The sequence below is a fragment of the Agelaius phoeniceus genome, chromosome 3 (genome assembly GCF_051311805.1).
Source record: "Agelaius phoeniceus isolate bAgePho1 chromosome 3, bAgePho1.hap1, whole genome shotgun sequence".
NCBI lineage: Eukaryota > Metazoa > Chordata > Aves > Passeriformes > Icteridae > Agelaius > Agelaius phoeniceus.
The window spans coordinates 86,989,018-87,004,409 of NC_135267.1; the positions used below are offsets into that span (position 1 = coordinate 86,989,018).

A 15,392-nucleotide genomic window follows, 5' to 3' on the forward strand; every position below is an offset into this window, starting at 1 on the left:
TTTCTTAAATACCTGGGAATTGTTCTGTGAATTTAGGCTGAAAACTGGCCAGCTTTTAAGGATCTGGAGTTGAATAATATGGTGTCTTTTGAATAAAGTGCCTTTGGTCTGCTCTCCTTGTTTTTCCTACTTGGTTTTTTTTTTTGGTTTTTCTCTTCTCAGGTTTGTGACCAGGTTTATTGAGCTGGATGGCCTGAGCTGTTTGCTGAACTTCCTGAAGAGCATGGACTATGAGACCTCGGAGAGTCGCATCCACACATCCGTTATAGGGTGTATCAAGGCACTGATGAACAACTCCCAGGGACGGGCTCATGTCCTGGCCCATCCTGAAAGCATCAACATCATATCCCAGAGCTTACGGACTGAGAACATTAAGACCAAGATTGCTGTGCTGGAGATCCTAGGGGCTGTCTGCTTGGTACCAGATGGTCACAAAAAAGTCTTGCAAGCCATGCTTCACTACCAAGTCTATGCTGCAGAAAGGACAAGATTCCAGGTAAAAGGAGGATGCTTTGACAGAAATATCCAGAATGAGGAATCTCTGCCAGGAGTGATTTCTGAGTGCATATATTGCAAACTTGCTAAGTAGTAAAAAGGCAATATTTATCATTTTGTTTTAGGAAGGGAAATTCCTCAAATAGATCATGTGTATACTTATATTTATACTTCTATTTCAAGATATATTGCTTGTCATTAATGCTAACTTAAAATTCCATATATTTTGCCTGAAAATAGAGGTTCGCTTTGCTAAATGAACGCTGATTATCTGCTCATACTCTAGCTTGATGGCATTTCTGGGATGGTAATGATTTATTCTGTCCTAGAAGCTGAAGCCACAGAATTTCAGGACCCTCTGTCCTGATCTTAACTCCTTAATTTAGTAATAAAAGAATTGTAGATTAAATAGTGGAGATGAACAATTAAATTAGGTATAGTGGAGGCACTTCACTTGCCACTTAACAATCAACTTGTGAATTGTCATCACTTAGCAATTGTTGGCTCAAATAATCCCCATTCATACCACAGAAGGGAAATGCATTCTCAGAGACGTTGAAGTAGGTCAGTGACAGGCTTTTATTGTGGAAACTCCTGGCTGCTACTATAATGTTCCTCCTCCCAGTGAACTGAGCACATTTACAAAAAGATAGTGGAGAATCTGTTGCGGTGTGTGAAGATGTGGCTCCTTAACTTTGGGATAATCTAAGCCATTTACTGTTCTTCCTTAGATGAAATCATTAGAGCTGTGTTGTGCCAACAGGCACCGGATCCCAATGCTTGACAGTCATTATCTCTTACCTCCTCTCAGCTAATGGATTTTAGGCTAATAAAATAGTGAATGGAAAAACAGTCTGTGCTGGGGGAGAGTAGCTGCCAATGTTTGTGTTAGAACCAAATGCACTGTGGGATTCACTGACTGTGACTCAAACCTGGGACAGGGATGCAGGAGATCTTGATTTGGTATTAACCTACATTTGGTATTGTCAGGTCCATCCGTCGATATGCACTGCTTCATTTGCATTGCTTGTCTATTCAGACTTGATGTGTGTCTTTGATATGCAAGTGTGACACATATGGCTCCAGAAGTGGGGGCCTTTCAGCCTCAGTTGGAAGCTCTCGAGGACACTTCAATAGAGAAAATCATAATTACAGTAAAACTTGGAAGGTGAAGAGACTATAGCTGCAGTCATAAGAACGTGTCACCATTCTTTAGTACAGGAGGAGGATAAGAATGAGCAGTGCAGGTGCAGGAAGTAAGCCATGTACATGAGATATGATGTGGAGATTATTGGGTACTGCCTATGGAGGAGAAGGAAAGCATTTAAATTCAGTTTGTTCTCTAGTAACTAGCTGAAATAAGGAAACCTTCCTGAGTTAATATGGCATGTTTTTATACGTGGGAGACAGGTGGGGATAACTTGAGCTGCTCTAGGCAAAGCAGTAACTCATAAGCCTGACTACACTTGTGGTCCCGTGTTAACTTGCCCTTACTGGACCAAATGACTCTGCTTAATAATCCCATATGGCACAGATGCTGTGTTAACCCTAGCTGGGTGTTCTCTCTCTCTCTCTCTGTTTCTGTGTTGATTTAAAAGTTACTGAATAACTGAGGTAAGTCACTGCTGCGTGAAATGTGGTAGCTTTTGAGGAGTCTGGTTGAATGATTTGCAGGTGCTTACCAGTCTCTTACACTCATGAAAAGTACTTTGCCTAAATACTGTGCTTGTCAAAAAACTTTTCCATTCAGGAAGAAATGAAAAATAAATGGATACTCTCTTTTATTTCTCAAGTAAAACCAAAAAAAAGAAGCCCCACCCAATCCCCAGAATGGTTTAGCAGAAGGAATGTGTTCTTGTTTGCAATTACTAATACTTGTGTTTAGAGACTGAAATTCGATTTTCCGCTATACTCAGCAATAGCTTGAGTTTAATTTTGAGGAGGTAAGTGTTCATCCAAAGACATTCCTCATCCATCTCCAGTTATTCTTCTAACAGAGAGACTAGGGATTTTTTAAATCCTGAAGAAACAAATGTGGTGATGCTCTTTCTTACATTTTAGAGGAAGTTTCTCTGATAACACAGCTCTTAAAATTAAGAGTGTTCCATCTCTTTGCCTCTTGCCCTCCTGCACCTCTGTCTCAGAATAGTCTTGCAGCTTATTGTCAGGGAAAGCATCCACTGTAACTTGAATATGGGAAGCCATTTTAAAAGAAGGATAAGCTGAAAATGCTTGTTCTTTACCTTTCCTGTAAGCTTCAAAGATGTAGCGTACAATGAAAGCCTTTTTCTATCCTCTTTTAATCCTAGTCCTGAATGTAATCTTTGTAACCCAGAGTTTGCAAGTATCTGAAAAGATCCTTTAGGTGTGAAACAGAACCCCTATGGGGCTCTGTTTCCTGCAGCTTGAGCTTCTAGCAGCATCATTTGGTATATTGAAGTATCCAGGAAGTGTGGAGCTTGCAGCAAACTTTATACTTGGCAGCTTGACTTCGACCAGCCACACCTAAACACTGTTATGTTGAAAACTATCCACCACAAGTGGGGAATCTGGCAGAAACCACAAACAAGAATTCTTGCTGTGAAAGTAATAAAACTGCGAACTAAACTGTAGGAACGGGAGAAACTATTCAGAGTAGAAATTTATTTCTTTTGCCTCTATGGTCCATCCTTGCAGACTGATTCTAACTGGAGGGGGGAAGGAAAGCTGGGAACTGTAAAGGCACTGCTCAGTCTTTACGTCTAGCTCTGCAAGACAATGGCCAAATTAGAGACACAATGCATCAGAAGGAAGTAATCTCAAATTTTGGAAACAAGCTCAGTTCTTGTAAAGTAAAAGTGCAGGGCTTTCTGGAAATTTTAGTGAGCTCACTTTTATTGGAATGTCCAACAAATAACTTACAGGTGATACTGACCTCTGACAATATCAGTGCCAGTGTTGCTTTTCCTTAAGTTGCCTTCCTGACAACAGTGGTTGAAAATATTTCTCATCCCATTCAGCCATCTTACTGTCAATTTATTCATCCTCATCTGAGAAAGCTGGCACTTTGTATATTATCTGTTTGGATTTATTTTCAACTCTTGCAGGTAGCAGTAAACCTTGGTGTCCCATTCTCCCTCATGTCACTGTGGTGATCGGCACTATGTCTGTTGGGGAATCAGGAGGTTAATTTAATTAACACTAATACGGATCTACTTTTCTCCAAAACAATTTTTTTTCCTTTTGAAGAGAAATATCATTGTGATGAGTAATAATATGGGGTACATGCTTCTGCTTCCACTCCTTTTTGTAAGAAGAAGGAAGAGAAGTTCGGAATGATTTACTGACAACTATCTAAAACTTGAGCTCCTGAAAAACTTGTTGCTGACAACTTTAGATTGAAACAGTGATTATTTCCAGTGTGCACAAGTGTGGTGGAGTGTAGAGATCCTTATTTAACACAGCAACATAAAACATGGCACATTTTGTTGAATGTGAGGAGTTATTGCCAGTCAATGTTCTAAACACAACTCCTGCTACCTGGCACAGCTGCCAAAAGTTGTCAGAAGACTCAGCAACTGGTGAATTAGTGGACAAGGAAAGCTGTGACTTAAGGTATGGTTCTTACTGAACTTACATTAATTCTGTCCTGCAATAGCTTATATTTCTTGAATAGAAAACTTATAGTTTTATGCCAGGGTATCTGAAGTCAAAAATTCAAATGACAGTGAAATTCCTGAGCATTATAAATTTAACATTTATATTTAGCCCCAATTAAGTCCCAATTAACTTAATTGCACCAAGTAATAGCAACTGAAGACCATTAATCAAACAGTACTGAAATGCTTCATAAAGGATCTCTGCTTCCTGATGTGTTCACTCTTTTTAATTTTCTTTTATGAAGTTAATGAAAAATATAAATAGAACTTATATGAATATGAAAGACTATTTCCTTATGAAAAAAAATCAGGTTTTACTCTGAATTGAAACTGAAGTAAAATATTATTTCCTTCTAAATTGCCAGCATTTCATCTACTGACTACAATTGTCAGTCCCTAACTTCAGTCAGGATTCACTTTAAAGCCCTGGGGAGATTCCCCAGAACTTACTCTTTTTTGTTGAGGCTCCATCTTCACTTGATTGCCTTTTCATACTGCAACTTCACCCTGTGTCTTTGATATTCAATGTGTTAATAGGTGTATCAGGATCATCCTTGTCTTGGCACTTGCAACAAGATTCTAGATTGTTTGTGTCTCAATTGATATAGTCAATATTCCTATTTTCTCATATTTCCCACATCTTCTTGCCTGAACTTTTCCCTTTGCTTGCTTTAATGATTGACCCTTCTTTTATAATGCCCTTCTGCCTGGAATGATTCTCACTTGAATGTCCAACAGAGCAGTCTGTAGTTAATGTTAAGATATTCCTTGAAAACTGTCCTCTTCAGAGTAATACTCTTTCTATACTCAAATACCACAGTAGTATTAGGGCATGCCTTCAATCTCCTTCCTGAGGCAGTCTGGAAAACTCTGTCTTCATCCAATTGTTTGAAACATGCTACTTTGCCTACAAATCCTACTCTGCTCCTTAAAGAACAGAGATGAAAGAAAACACTTGAAATCCAAACAGTAAATCCTCAGAGCAGAAATGTGGAATTAGGAAGATGAGCCCTTGTTTGAGCCCTTATTGTCCTTGCTGGGATTTTTTTCCATGTATTCAGCGTAATTCTGTCACTGGCTCACTGTGTGATCATAAAAACATTACTTTGTCTTTTTGTTTTTATTCTTGTGAATATGGAGTTTTATAAAATGCTGTGAAAACTGAGAAAGAAGAGTCTCTGATTTTAAAGTCATTCATGCCTGAATTATTGTATTTATGACTGTTATCCCTTGTGAAAGTGGCACATTCTTTCTCTCCCATAAGCTGTTGCCTTTATGATTATTTTTATGCTTTCTGCTTCCCCTCCTTCTCTCTGTGTCATGGCATTGTATCACATTATACTTTTTAACATGCCATATTTTGAGACAAAACTAATATTGCAGTCGTAATGCTCTATTGGCCTAAAAAGTTTATCAGGATGTTCCAGTGCTCTTGCAGCGTAGCTTGCTATTTAAAACACTCGTCTAGCTGTGGATCCCTGTGGGGAGAAAGAATTTTCCTTTTAGTCGTGACAGAACCTAGGTGTTAGGTACTGTCTGAAAGAAGCTGGTTTCACTTCACAGTGGAAATATTAACTGGGCTGCTTTGGGCGGAAAACTCTTGTTTTCCTCCTTAATGCTGCTAGAAATTTTGAAGCTCGAGGTGTATGAATAAAGAAAGTTTGATATTGTCAGTTGAAAAGGTGGAGGCCAGGAGCATTTCTTCCAGAGCCCCCTTGCCTGGTTTATATCAAACACTGTCAGTACAGACCATAATTTGTAAGGAGGAAGCTGATCAATTTGGAATTGTAGTAGAGGATCTAACAAGGAACAAATTAAAAGGCTGTATTCACTCTTGATTTCCTTCTTCCCTTTGGGGCTCAGCCAAAGCCTTTTGAGGTTTGCTGCAGATTGAATGAAACCCTACTGGTTGTCAGTGATGAGGAATAATGGGATTAAGTGAGGAAAGTTTTGCTTAAATAGTAGGAAAAACCTTTATAATCATAAGATCAATTGGGCCACAGAAGTGGCTGCCAAGAGGTGTGGTGAAATCTTTTTCACAGGAAATGTTCAAGTGAAGATTTGAACCTCAGCCATTTGCTAAGAGTTGGAGATATTGGAGTTTGGCCACAATATGGGGGTGTAGACTCTGATTTTTAGGAATAGCAAGAACTTAGAGTGTTTCCTTCTCAAGCTGAACAATTACATGAAGATGTGCTGCTCTTCAATTGGATTAGTGCAACACAGAATTTTGGGTTTTCTTGCCCAGAATTTGATATGCCTTCCATTGCATTCTGCTTCTCGTTCAGCGTTCTGAAATGGGGGATAGAAAACTTCTGTTAGCATCCTTCAACCTGTCTGGATGCTGTACCTGATATGCTGTTTCATAGATTCTGTCATGTTCCTACAAGTCTGTGAGAAAGTATGATAGGAATGAAAAGCCTCTGAAGAAAACCAGCAAAACCATCCTTGGTTTTGCTGCTTCTGTAGTGATGGCTAATTCAATTATTCCAAGAAGGCACATGTGTTTTGAATTTCAGTGTCAAATCTTGAAGTAACAGAATAAAATTCTCTCATTTATTTCACTTCTGCTTGTTTGTCAAGTTGAACAGTTGGTTTTGTTGGTGAATTTAAAGACTTCTCAAGTAGTTTCTGATTGTCACTGTTGGAGATAGGATGGTGGATTGAGCTGACTACCAGTCTGGCTCAGTAGAGCATTTCATGTGCTTTTATGTAAGACTCGTTCCCATTTCTAGCAAAGTATTATGTGGTGGTAACACAGTTACTGAGGTGTTGGATAAGATTGAAACTCAAATGCCTGGAGTAGGGAAATTTGAAAATTCCAGATGGGAAATTTAGAAGCAACAAGAGAAAGGAGTTAATGAAATCGAGCTTGTTTGATAATGAACATACCATGCTCAGATGTGAAAACAGCTGTCAGTAGCAGTGTATGATATGTCAAAATATTTTTGCACAAAAATAAGCACGAAGCCAGGAGGTTTCTTTCCCCTGAAGAATGTACAGGAGGATATTCCTCCTGTTTCTTGAGACATATCTCTGTGGCTTTCTACAGGAAACAAGATAGACCTATAGTGACTAGAAGAGGAAAGATTTTGCTATGAATGAACACTTTCAGTAACCAGGGACAAAAGACTGACTAGAGGAAAATGAACTTCCTTACTCAGCATCATAGCTTCAAAATGTTATTTAGATGGTCTGCTGAGCCAAACACAAAAAAGTTATTTTTGTCTTCGTTATCCCTTTATGGTCAAAACTTCTTAGGGAGACTAAAAAAGAATTCTCTCTTTTTTAGTGTGATAGCAAAACAAATATATGAGTGTGAGGCATTTATTATTTATGCTGGAGTGAGACTCATACAGCTGAACTCACAGATCTGAAGTGGAATTTGTTACTCTTCCAGTAAGGAAAATCATCCTTGGAATTATGAACTGATCAGAGAAGATCCTGAAGAGAATATTAATGGTGATCAGCAGAAAGCTGAAAATAGAGTTGCTTTCATGGCTAATCAGTTTCTGCATATAACCTCTTTGGTAAATATTCAAGTGGAATTAATCCTGAATAAGGCAAAGGCCACCAATGCTACTTGTCTAGTCTTTTTCTCTTTTGTCTCCTGATATTCACAAGATTATGGTAAAATATCAGTACGTATGCAGAAATTAGACCAAAAAAATTCCTGTGCTGAACACCCCCTGTGGGTTCATTACCAGGGGGACATGCAGCCTCCAGGGAGAACTTCCAGCAGCCTTTCAATAAACAGAGCTTATAAGAAAGATGGAGAAAGGCATTTTACCAGGGCCTGTGGTGACAGGGAAAGGGCTAAAGGGTTTAAACTATAAGAAGCTAGACATTGAATAGGTAAAAGGAAAAGAGTTTTTTATGATGAGGGTGAAAAGGCACTGGAACAGGTTGGCCAGAGAAGTTGTAGATGCCTCATCCCTGGAAGTGTTCGAGGCCAGGCTGGATGGAGCTTTGGGAAGAAGCCCAGGTCTGGCAGAAAGATGTTCCTGCTCATGGCAGGAGAGTCAGGACTAGATGATCTTTAAGGGTCATTGTTAACCCAAACCATTCCATGAGTCTGTAACATGGAGACTGGAGCTTAACTGCACTTCCAGTGGAGATGTGTAATTCAACTTTGAGCTTTGGAGCTGTATGCACAAGGAATATTCCTGCAATTTGAAAATCCCTAAAAGGAGCTTACCAAGAGGAAATAATTGTCTGCTCCATGTTAAAAGGTGGTAAGTGAAGGAACAAGGATAAATCTTTCAAGGTTCAGGCATAGGCTTTATTCCTTAAAGGCATCTTCTCTTTACAATTATCTCCCCTGTATAGAGAAGTGCAATCTATCCTGCAAGAAAGCACCTTATGTCCTCTAACTGAGCTTGCTGTTCTGTTTCAGTCATTGTTAAATGAGCTAGACCGAAGCATGGGGCGATACCGAGATGAAGTGAACCTCAAAACAGCCATCATGTCCTTTATCAATGCTGTTCTGAATGCAGGTGCTGGTGAGGTGAGTCACTGCCCGGGAAATTCTTTCTGAAATGTTATGTTTAAATTGGTTTACCTTGGAAATAGTTAGTAGATTAAGTCACAAATCTTGCGGTAGTGGGTGGATATATTTTGTGGGAAATAATGCTTAATTGTTAATATCGGTCTTATAATTATGTCTTCCATATTATTTCATTTCGAGCTTCTTCAGTATAGCATAGACTACTTACACTGAAGTGATTACTTTGGGTTGTTTTTTGGTTGGTTGGTCGGTTTTTTGCTGTTTTGGTTGTGGAGGGTTTTTTTGTTTGTTTTAAGAACTGTAAAGCATTTACCTTTTTATTTCATCCTTTTTAGAAAATATTTTGGTTTACCTTCAGAAATGTTTTGAAGTGCTAAGTTGTTTTGACTCAAAGCCAAAGTCAAAGCATTTTAATTTTAAAATATCAAGGGGAAACATTTCAGAAAAAAATTCAAGGTCCCAGTTGTTTTACTTTCATTAACCAGACTTCCTTTTGAATCTGAAGGATAGTTTAAACTAATTTATTACATTAAAAGTGTTACTTTTGTGACATTAGTTTTTTTTTTCTTTTGTTTTGGTTAAACCACAAAAGACAGCAAGCTCCTGAGAGCTATCTGACAATGTATTTGTCTCTGTATCTGGGAATCCTGTGACATCCCACTGAATAGATGTCAGAAGGTTTGTCAGACTATGTGATTTTATGTATATGGTCTTATGACAAATAAACAGGAAAAAATTAGGAGGAAGACTGCAATGCTGTTCATCTGTAAGCAGGAGAGGAACCTCTAATGGACTAGCAGGAAAAGTGCCAGTAGCTTCTGTTCCTCATGGAACAACATGGAGTGTGCTGTCCTTATGACTGCACATGCAAAACTCATAGTACATAAATCTACTTTTAAGTGCAATGGAAGCAATGGCATTAATTCCTTTTTTACTTACTTTACTGGAATTATTCATCCTGTGAATTTGGGGTCAGGATAGAGAATATTAAAAAGGGAAGAACTGAAGTTTTAAGTAAATGTTTTTAAAATGAGATTGACAGCTTTTGAAAACAAATAACTTGGATTTCCCCCATTTTTTAAGGACAATTTGGAGTTCCGATTGCATCTCCGATATGAGTTTCTAATGCTGGGAATTCAACCCGTCATTGACAAGCTCAGAGGACACGAGAATGCCACACTGGACAGGTAAGACTTATTTTCTGAGAACTGCTACTGGTGAACAGAAAGACTTCTTAGAAACTCTTCTCTATTTCAGACAGCTTATTCTGTCTCTTCTTGAGACTGACTCCATAAAAAAACAAAAAGAAAATAAAAAAATATATATTTATCCTAAAATTAACATCAGCAGATGAAGTAGGAAACATACATACTAAGTTGGCAGAGGCTGTGGCAAAGGAGTTCCTCAATTGCTTTTTTTCTCAGCAGGGGATGGCAGTCAGAATGAAAAATACAAAAAGTATTCTAATTGTTTTCTCTTGAAGCAAAACTGGAACAAAAGCCTGTCCTAGTAGGAGGCAGGGAAGCCAGTAGTTCATTGACTTCATTGTGACTGAGTATGTGTGGTCTAAGTGCAGGTTCTGAGTTTCCAAGTTGTATGACTGTAGTTTGCTGCAGAGCTGGAACCAGGAATGGTGCTTTTGATCTGCAACATTATAAGCAAGAATAAGAAAATCTGTCCTATAGACGATCTGTATTCCTTTGGACAGTAACCAGGAATGTTTAGAAGGGACTTAGTTGGATTTTACAAGTTAGGAGAATAACAAAGGTTTGAGAGGATTTCAGATGCCTGGATTACAAAGACTCTTGTACCAGATCTGTACAGGAAAATGTGCCACAGCCTTTCTCCACATCACCTGCTGTGCTCCAGTCTCTATGTAAGAAAACTCCAGATGGTCAGATGTGTCACTCACCAGGTCACCCAGATCCAGACATAGTCATGCTGCTGTGTTTATCAATAGGCATATCTAGAGGCTGTTGAGAACTGATCCACTGAATGCATTTCTGCTTTGCTGCTTAAAAGAAACAACTTGTAATGATCCAACACCTGCCTAGCAAGTGTGGTGTGGACTTTTTAGAACTGTATTATCACTGCAGGCATTGCATTCATCAAAAACAGAATATCCCTTTCCTATTTTATGTTTATCTTTTCCACCTTACCTCAACACAGAGTTAGAGTGTGTGCACCTCTGCCAGCCTTTTCTTTTGGCCTGTCACTGACCCCCTTGCCTTGCATACCTGTGACAGCACTTCATGTAAGAAAGGTTTGCCAATTTCCACATGTTCTAGCTGAACTGAGGTTTTGCTGCTTCTCTAGTGACACACTTAGTTTAAGTCTGAATCATGCCATGAACATTGGCAGATATCTTGTTATTCTGTTTCCTCTTAGACATTTAGATTTCTTTGAGATGGTCAGAAATGAAGATGACCTGGAGCTTGCCAAGCGGTTTGACCTGGTAAGTTTTTCTTTGTAGTACATGAACTGGCCAAAGCTGAACTTGCATCCTTCTGGGATGCTTCTTGCACCTTTCCTTTGTGCTCCCTAAAACGAATGTTTGGCTTTGATGCTGGAAGTGGTTGATACTCTTGTTTTCACTGTTTCTCATTTAGCAAGCAGGAGGTTTGCACTGTGTGAACAATGAAAACAGTGGTCGCACAAAGGGCTTCTGATGAGTATCTTTGATAAAAAACTTCTTTCTTTTGTTTGCCTGAATGTTTAGGAGTGGAGGAGGTTCTCTACCATGCTCTTAGGTTCTCAGTCCTGATGATCCGGATGTCTTCTAGACATCCCCTTTGCAGGACTATGGGTGAAGTTTGGCCTATTTTCTGATTTTCTTCCCAAGATTACATGTAACTCTGCTGATAACTGTTGCCTCAGAGCCTGTGGACAGGATCAGTATTTTAGAATATGTGGATTTTGAAGACTAACATAGAGACAACCTCTAGCATCAATAAAAAGCTGTAGGGTCCTGAATGGTTTAATCCCCTCTTTCTTTGTGTGCAGCAAGAGCTGTTCACACAGATACAGAACAACTGAGTCTTTCTTGCTTAGCTTCTACTATATGTGCCACCAGTTTCCAGGACCCAAATGTTTTGCTTTCTCCAGAACAGTTCTTTGTGGCTTTGCATGGCTCCCACCTTTCTAGCCTTCTACTTTGGGGATCTTTTCCATACTGGATAGGGATGACAATGGTGGTGTCAAAGACCCTTGTGCCTGTTCCTGGAAGCTGCAGCTGGGCATGGCAGGAGACTTTGCAGAGGTCCAATTGCTGGAAATTTGCCTGTCTTTGTATTGATTGGCTCTTTCACAGTTAATCAGGCTTTTACTGTGGATGGTTTTTCTCTTTTCTCACTTCAGATCCACATTGATACAAAAAGTGCCTCTCAGATGTTTGAGTTGATCAAGAAGAGATTGAAGCATACAGATGCCTATCCCTATTTGTTATCCATCCTCCAGCACTGCTTGCAGATGCCATGTGAGTACATTTACAGATTTCCAGAGAAGAGGTATTGGAGAACTGGGTGAAACTCTGGTGTAGGTACAAGTTCACAGATACCAGGGCACACACTGCCATTGTCTCCCATTCAGAACTTGGCTGTGGCTAAGGAACTTGGTATCTTACACTGAAAAATTTTTGTTGCAATACTTAGGGCAGCAGTTTGACCTCTCTGTACTTGTAAATAAAATTGAGTAGCTGAGACATTCCAGTTAGTCACTGACATAGCTTTTAATTATTTTAAATCAGAAGTTTTAAAAAAGAGTCCTTGTGCTATAGATCAGGGAATTCCCAGAAAGAGATAGCATTTGGAATATTAAAAAAAGACACTGAAGATTTTTTTCTGGTGAAACAGTACAGTACTGAAAGCTGTTCTGCCACTGGGAAATTCCACAGTAAGTCGTCAGACTGCTGTCTCATGGCAGTGCTTTAATGGAGAGCTCCCAAACACAAAGTGAAAATAATACTGGAATTTACTTCCAAAGGAAGTGATAAGAATCTTCTTATGAACTGCAATAAAATAATTCAGTTATGCATCCAGAGTGTAACAGCAGGATCACTAAAGAACTGCCTGCCTTGATCCTGTTAGGTGTGAGGTGCTGGTCTTCCATGATTTCCGTCTGTATTTGAGCAATCAAACCGAGAAGGGAACATGAGGGAGATGTACTGGGGTGTGCTTTTCAGCAAGCAGTGTGATGTGTGGTATGTTCTCAGGCTCTCATTAGATTCAAGTACAGCAATGCATAAATTTGAGCAGTACTTAGTCTCAGTGGCCTCTTTGATATTGCTTTTTAGAAGAGAGCTTGAGCTTTATGTATTGACTGGGATTTTTGGTGGCAGAAAGACCAAATCCTGTTAGGCCAGGGCAGGATTATACTGGAGCAGTTTTAAAGAGCCTAAAGATCTTGGTTATGTAACTTAAAGAGTTGAGGTGAATTCAATGTTGCTCTGGCTCTTCTGTTTGGATATCCATGGGATCAGTACCTTTGGTTCAAATTCTGTTCTTTATCTCTGCACTTTCCAGTCATGTTTGTATGAATTTTTCATGCCAGTTGAGTTTCACTGACCTGCAGATAACCAAGCATGCAGATAGAACACCTCATTGTTTCTACAGTGATCTCAACATCAAGCCCCAGAAAACACTGAGTGTTAGTTATCACAAAGGAATCCTTTTTATAGATGTTTAGTGTGCAATTTATAGCTAACCGGTCAGAAGGGCTGCATAGCCTGAATGTGCACATCAGGCACAAAGTTTCCTGTGCCTGTTATGAACTGTCCCACTATGCCAGGTGTTTGTAAATAAGATGCTAGCAACTGTTCAGAGTTAGTCTTTGTGTTCTGTAATTCATCACACACGGGACTGAGATGAAAGGTGGGGAGGAAAGAAGGCCAGTTTGTTGGCAAGTCTGGGCACTTTGGCATGGAATTGGAAGATCTCATGGGTTGGTCTTTTTTCAATACAGATAAGAGGAATGGAGGAAACTTCCAGCAGTGGCAACTGTTGGACAGAATACTCCAACAAATTGTTCTTCAGGATGAACGAGGGGATGATCCAGATATAGCTCCATTGGACAACTTCAATGTCAAAAATATCATTAAAATGTAAGCTGCTTTATTATTGTTTATTTCTGTTATGCAGGTATAAGGATATGATCAGTATGCAGGTGCTTAAGAAATAAAATATCATATGTGAGGACTTCCTCATTTCAACTTACAGCTTCTCCTTGTCCTGTCAAGTAGTTAAGTCTTCTAAGTAGTTTCCTTCTAATGACATCTTAGCTTGGCAGTATTTCCCTGCAAAGTCATTGTATTTGACTTCTAGTAACTGTTATTCTGGTTAGAGGATCAGAAAAAATGCTCATGATTTTATAACAAGGCTTCCTCATGTGCCTTTTTTAATTCAGGATGCTCATGAAAGCTTTCCTTGATATTAAAAAGTAAAAATACTATCATATTCTCTATGTAGATCCCATTCCTACTAATGAGCACATGGTTTAGAAAGATTGCAAATAGGGGAAAGCAGTCCCCACTTGGCACACAAAGCCTCTTACCTCTTCATAAAATGTCTGTTTGCTCTCACCCACAGACTTGGTTGAGGGCATTACCATTATTTTTTCCCATAGGATGCATCATTTGAGAAGTCTAGCTACATGAGCTGGCTCTCTTCTCAACTTCCCTGTTCTCAGTCCTTTTTTAGCCAAACTTTTGGATTCTTCATTTCATCCAACTGCCTCTGCAGGTAATTCATGGCCCATTACCCTTCCGAATTATCCACTGAAAAGAACATTTATAGAACATAAGTCCTATATGAAACCAAATTCTCCTGTACTAAAAATTTTACAGTTCCTTTTGTTATAGGTGTGAGCCAACATTGAAACTGATTTCTTGTCATGGAAAAATACAGTGGTGTTGGATACCAGACTTCATTGTAGATTTCATGCCTGATCTTCCCTTTCTGCTTTCATAGCTACTCCTATTCTGCATATCTAATCAATCCCCAGCATGCCCTGCATATTTTCTGTCAGTAATAGGAAATAGCTGTGCCCGTATGAGATATGAGAATTGCCTTGTCGCTGATGTATTACCCAATAGAGAAATGTTCTTCCTCCTTGTAAGAAAGAAAAAATAGAACCACAGAGATTAGGAAAAAAACAATGGCAATCTGGTCTTATATTAAGGATGGGGTAATTTGTAACCCATAGCAGCTGTGATTATTTTAGTGATGACCTCTCTCTTTCAAAATAAGTAGACTTGGCACTTTGAGGGCATTACCTGAAGACAGGAATGCATCAGGAATTTCTTCCACAGCCATTCCTTTATCCCTTTTTATGACCCTGAGTAAAAAGGCATCCTTTTCCTATTAGTTGTAGGCTAGGGAGCAGAATCTGGATCCAGAAGGACCACTGGCGTGATCCTGTTTAAACTTGTACACTTACCAGGTTGCCTTTTGCTGATCCCTTTGCAAAATGGCCACTTGCCTTTCAACCTGAGTAGCTCAGGAAAAGTTTAAATGATCTCATTTCCTCTTTCAGGCTGGTGAATGAAAATGAGGTCAAGCAGTGGAGGGATCAGGCAGAGAAGTTCCGGAAAGGTGAGTTCATCCTCTTTGCTTGCATAGGCAGAAACTGATCCCAATTCATTCACAGAGCAGTGAGCAGCAGAGCTGGGCACAACTTTTCCTTTTGCAGACATTTTGTGTCATGGTGAACAGTTTGTGTATTTCACAGGATGGGGGTTCCTTCAGTCCTCACATGAA

The 15,392-nt window shown here is 39.3% G+C and overlaps 1 protein-coding gene across 3 annotated transcripts in view; it reads left to right on the forward strand.

The window, feature by feature from the left end:
- DAAM2 (dishevelled associated activator of morphogenesis 2) overlaps positions 1-15,392 on the forward strand; it is a 202,516-nt gene that overhangs the window by 137,339 nt on the left and 49,785 nt on the right. For all 3 annotated transcript variants that reach the window (XM_077175812.1, XM_054629765.2, XM_054629764.2), the window contains 7 exons: positions 163-496; positions 8,530-8,640; positions 9,724-9,827; positions 11,029-11,095; positions 11,998-12,115; positions 13,600-13,738; positions 15,169-15,227. In XM_077175812.1, coding sequence (XP_077031927.1) covers positions 163-496; positions 8,530-8,640; positions 9,724-9,827; positions 11,029-11,095; positions 11,998-12,115; positions 13,600-13,738; positions 15,169-15,227 — 932 coding nt within the window. The remainder of the gene's footprint in view (positions 1-162; positions 497-8,529; positions 8,641-9,723; positions 9,828-11,028; positions 11,096-11,997; positions 12,116-13,599; positions 13,739-15,168; positions 15,228-15,392) is intronic.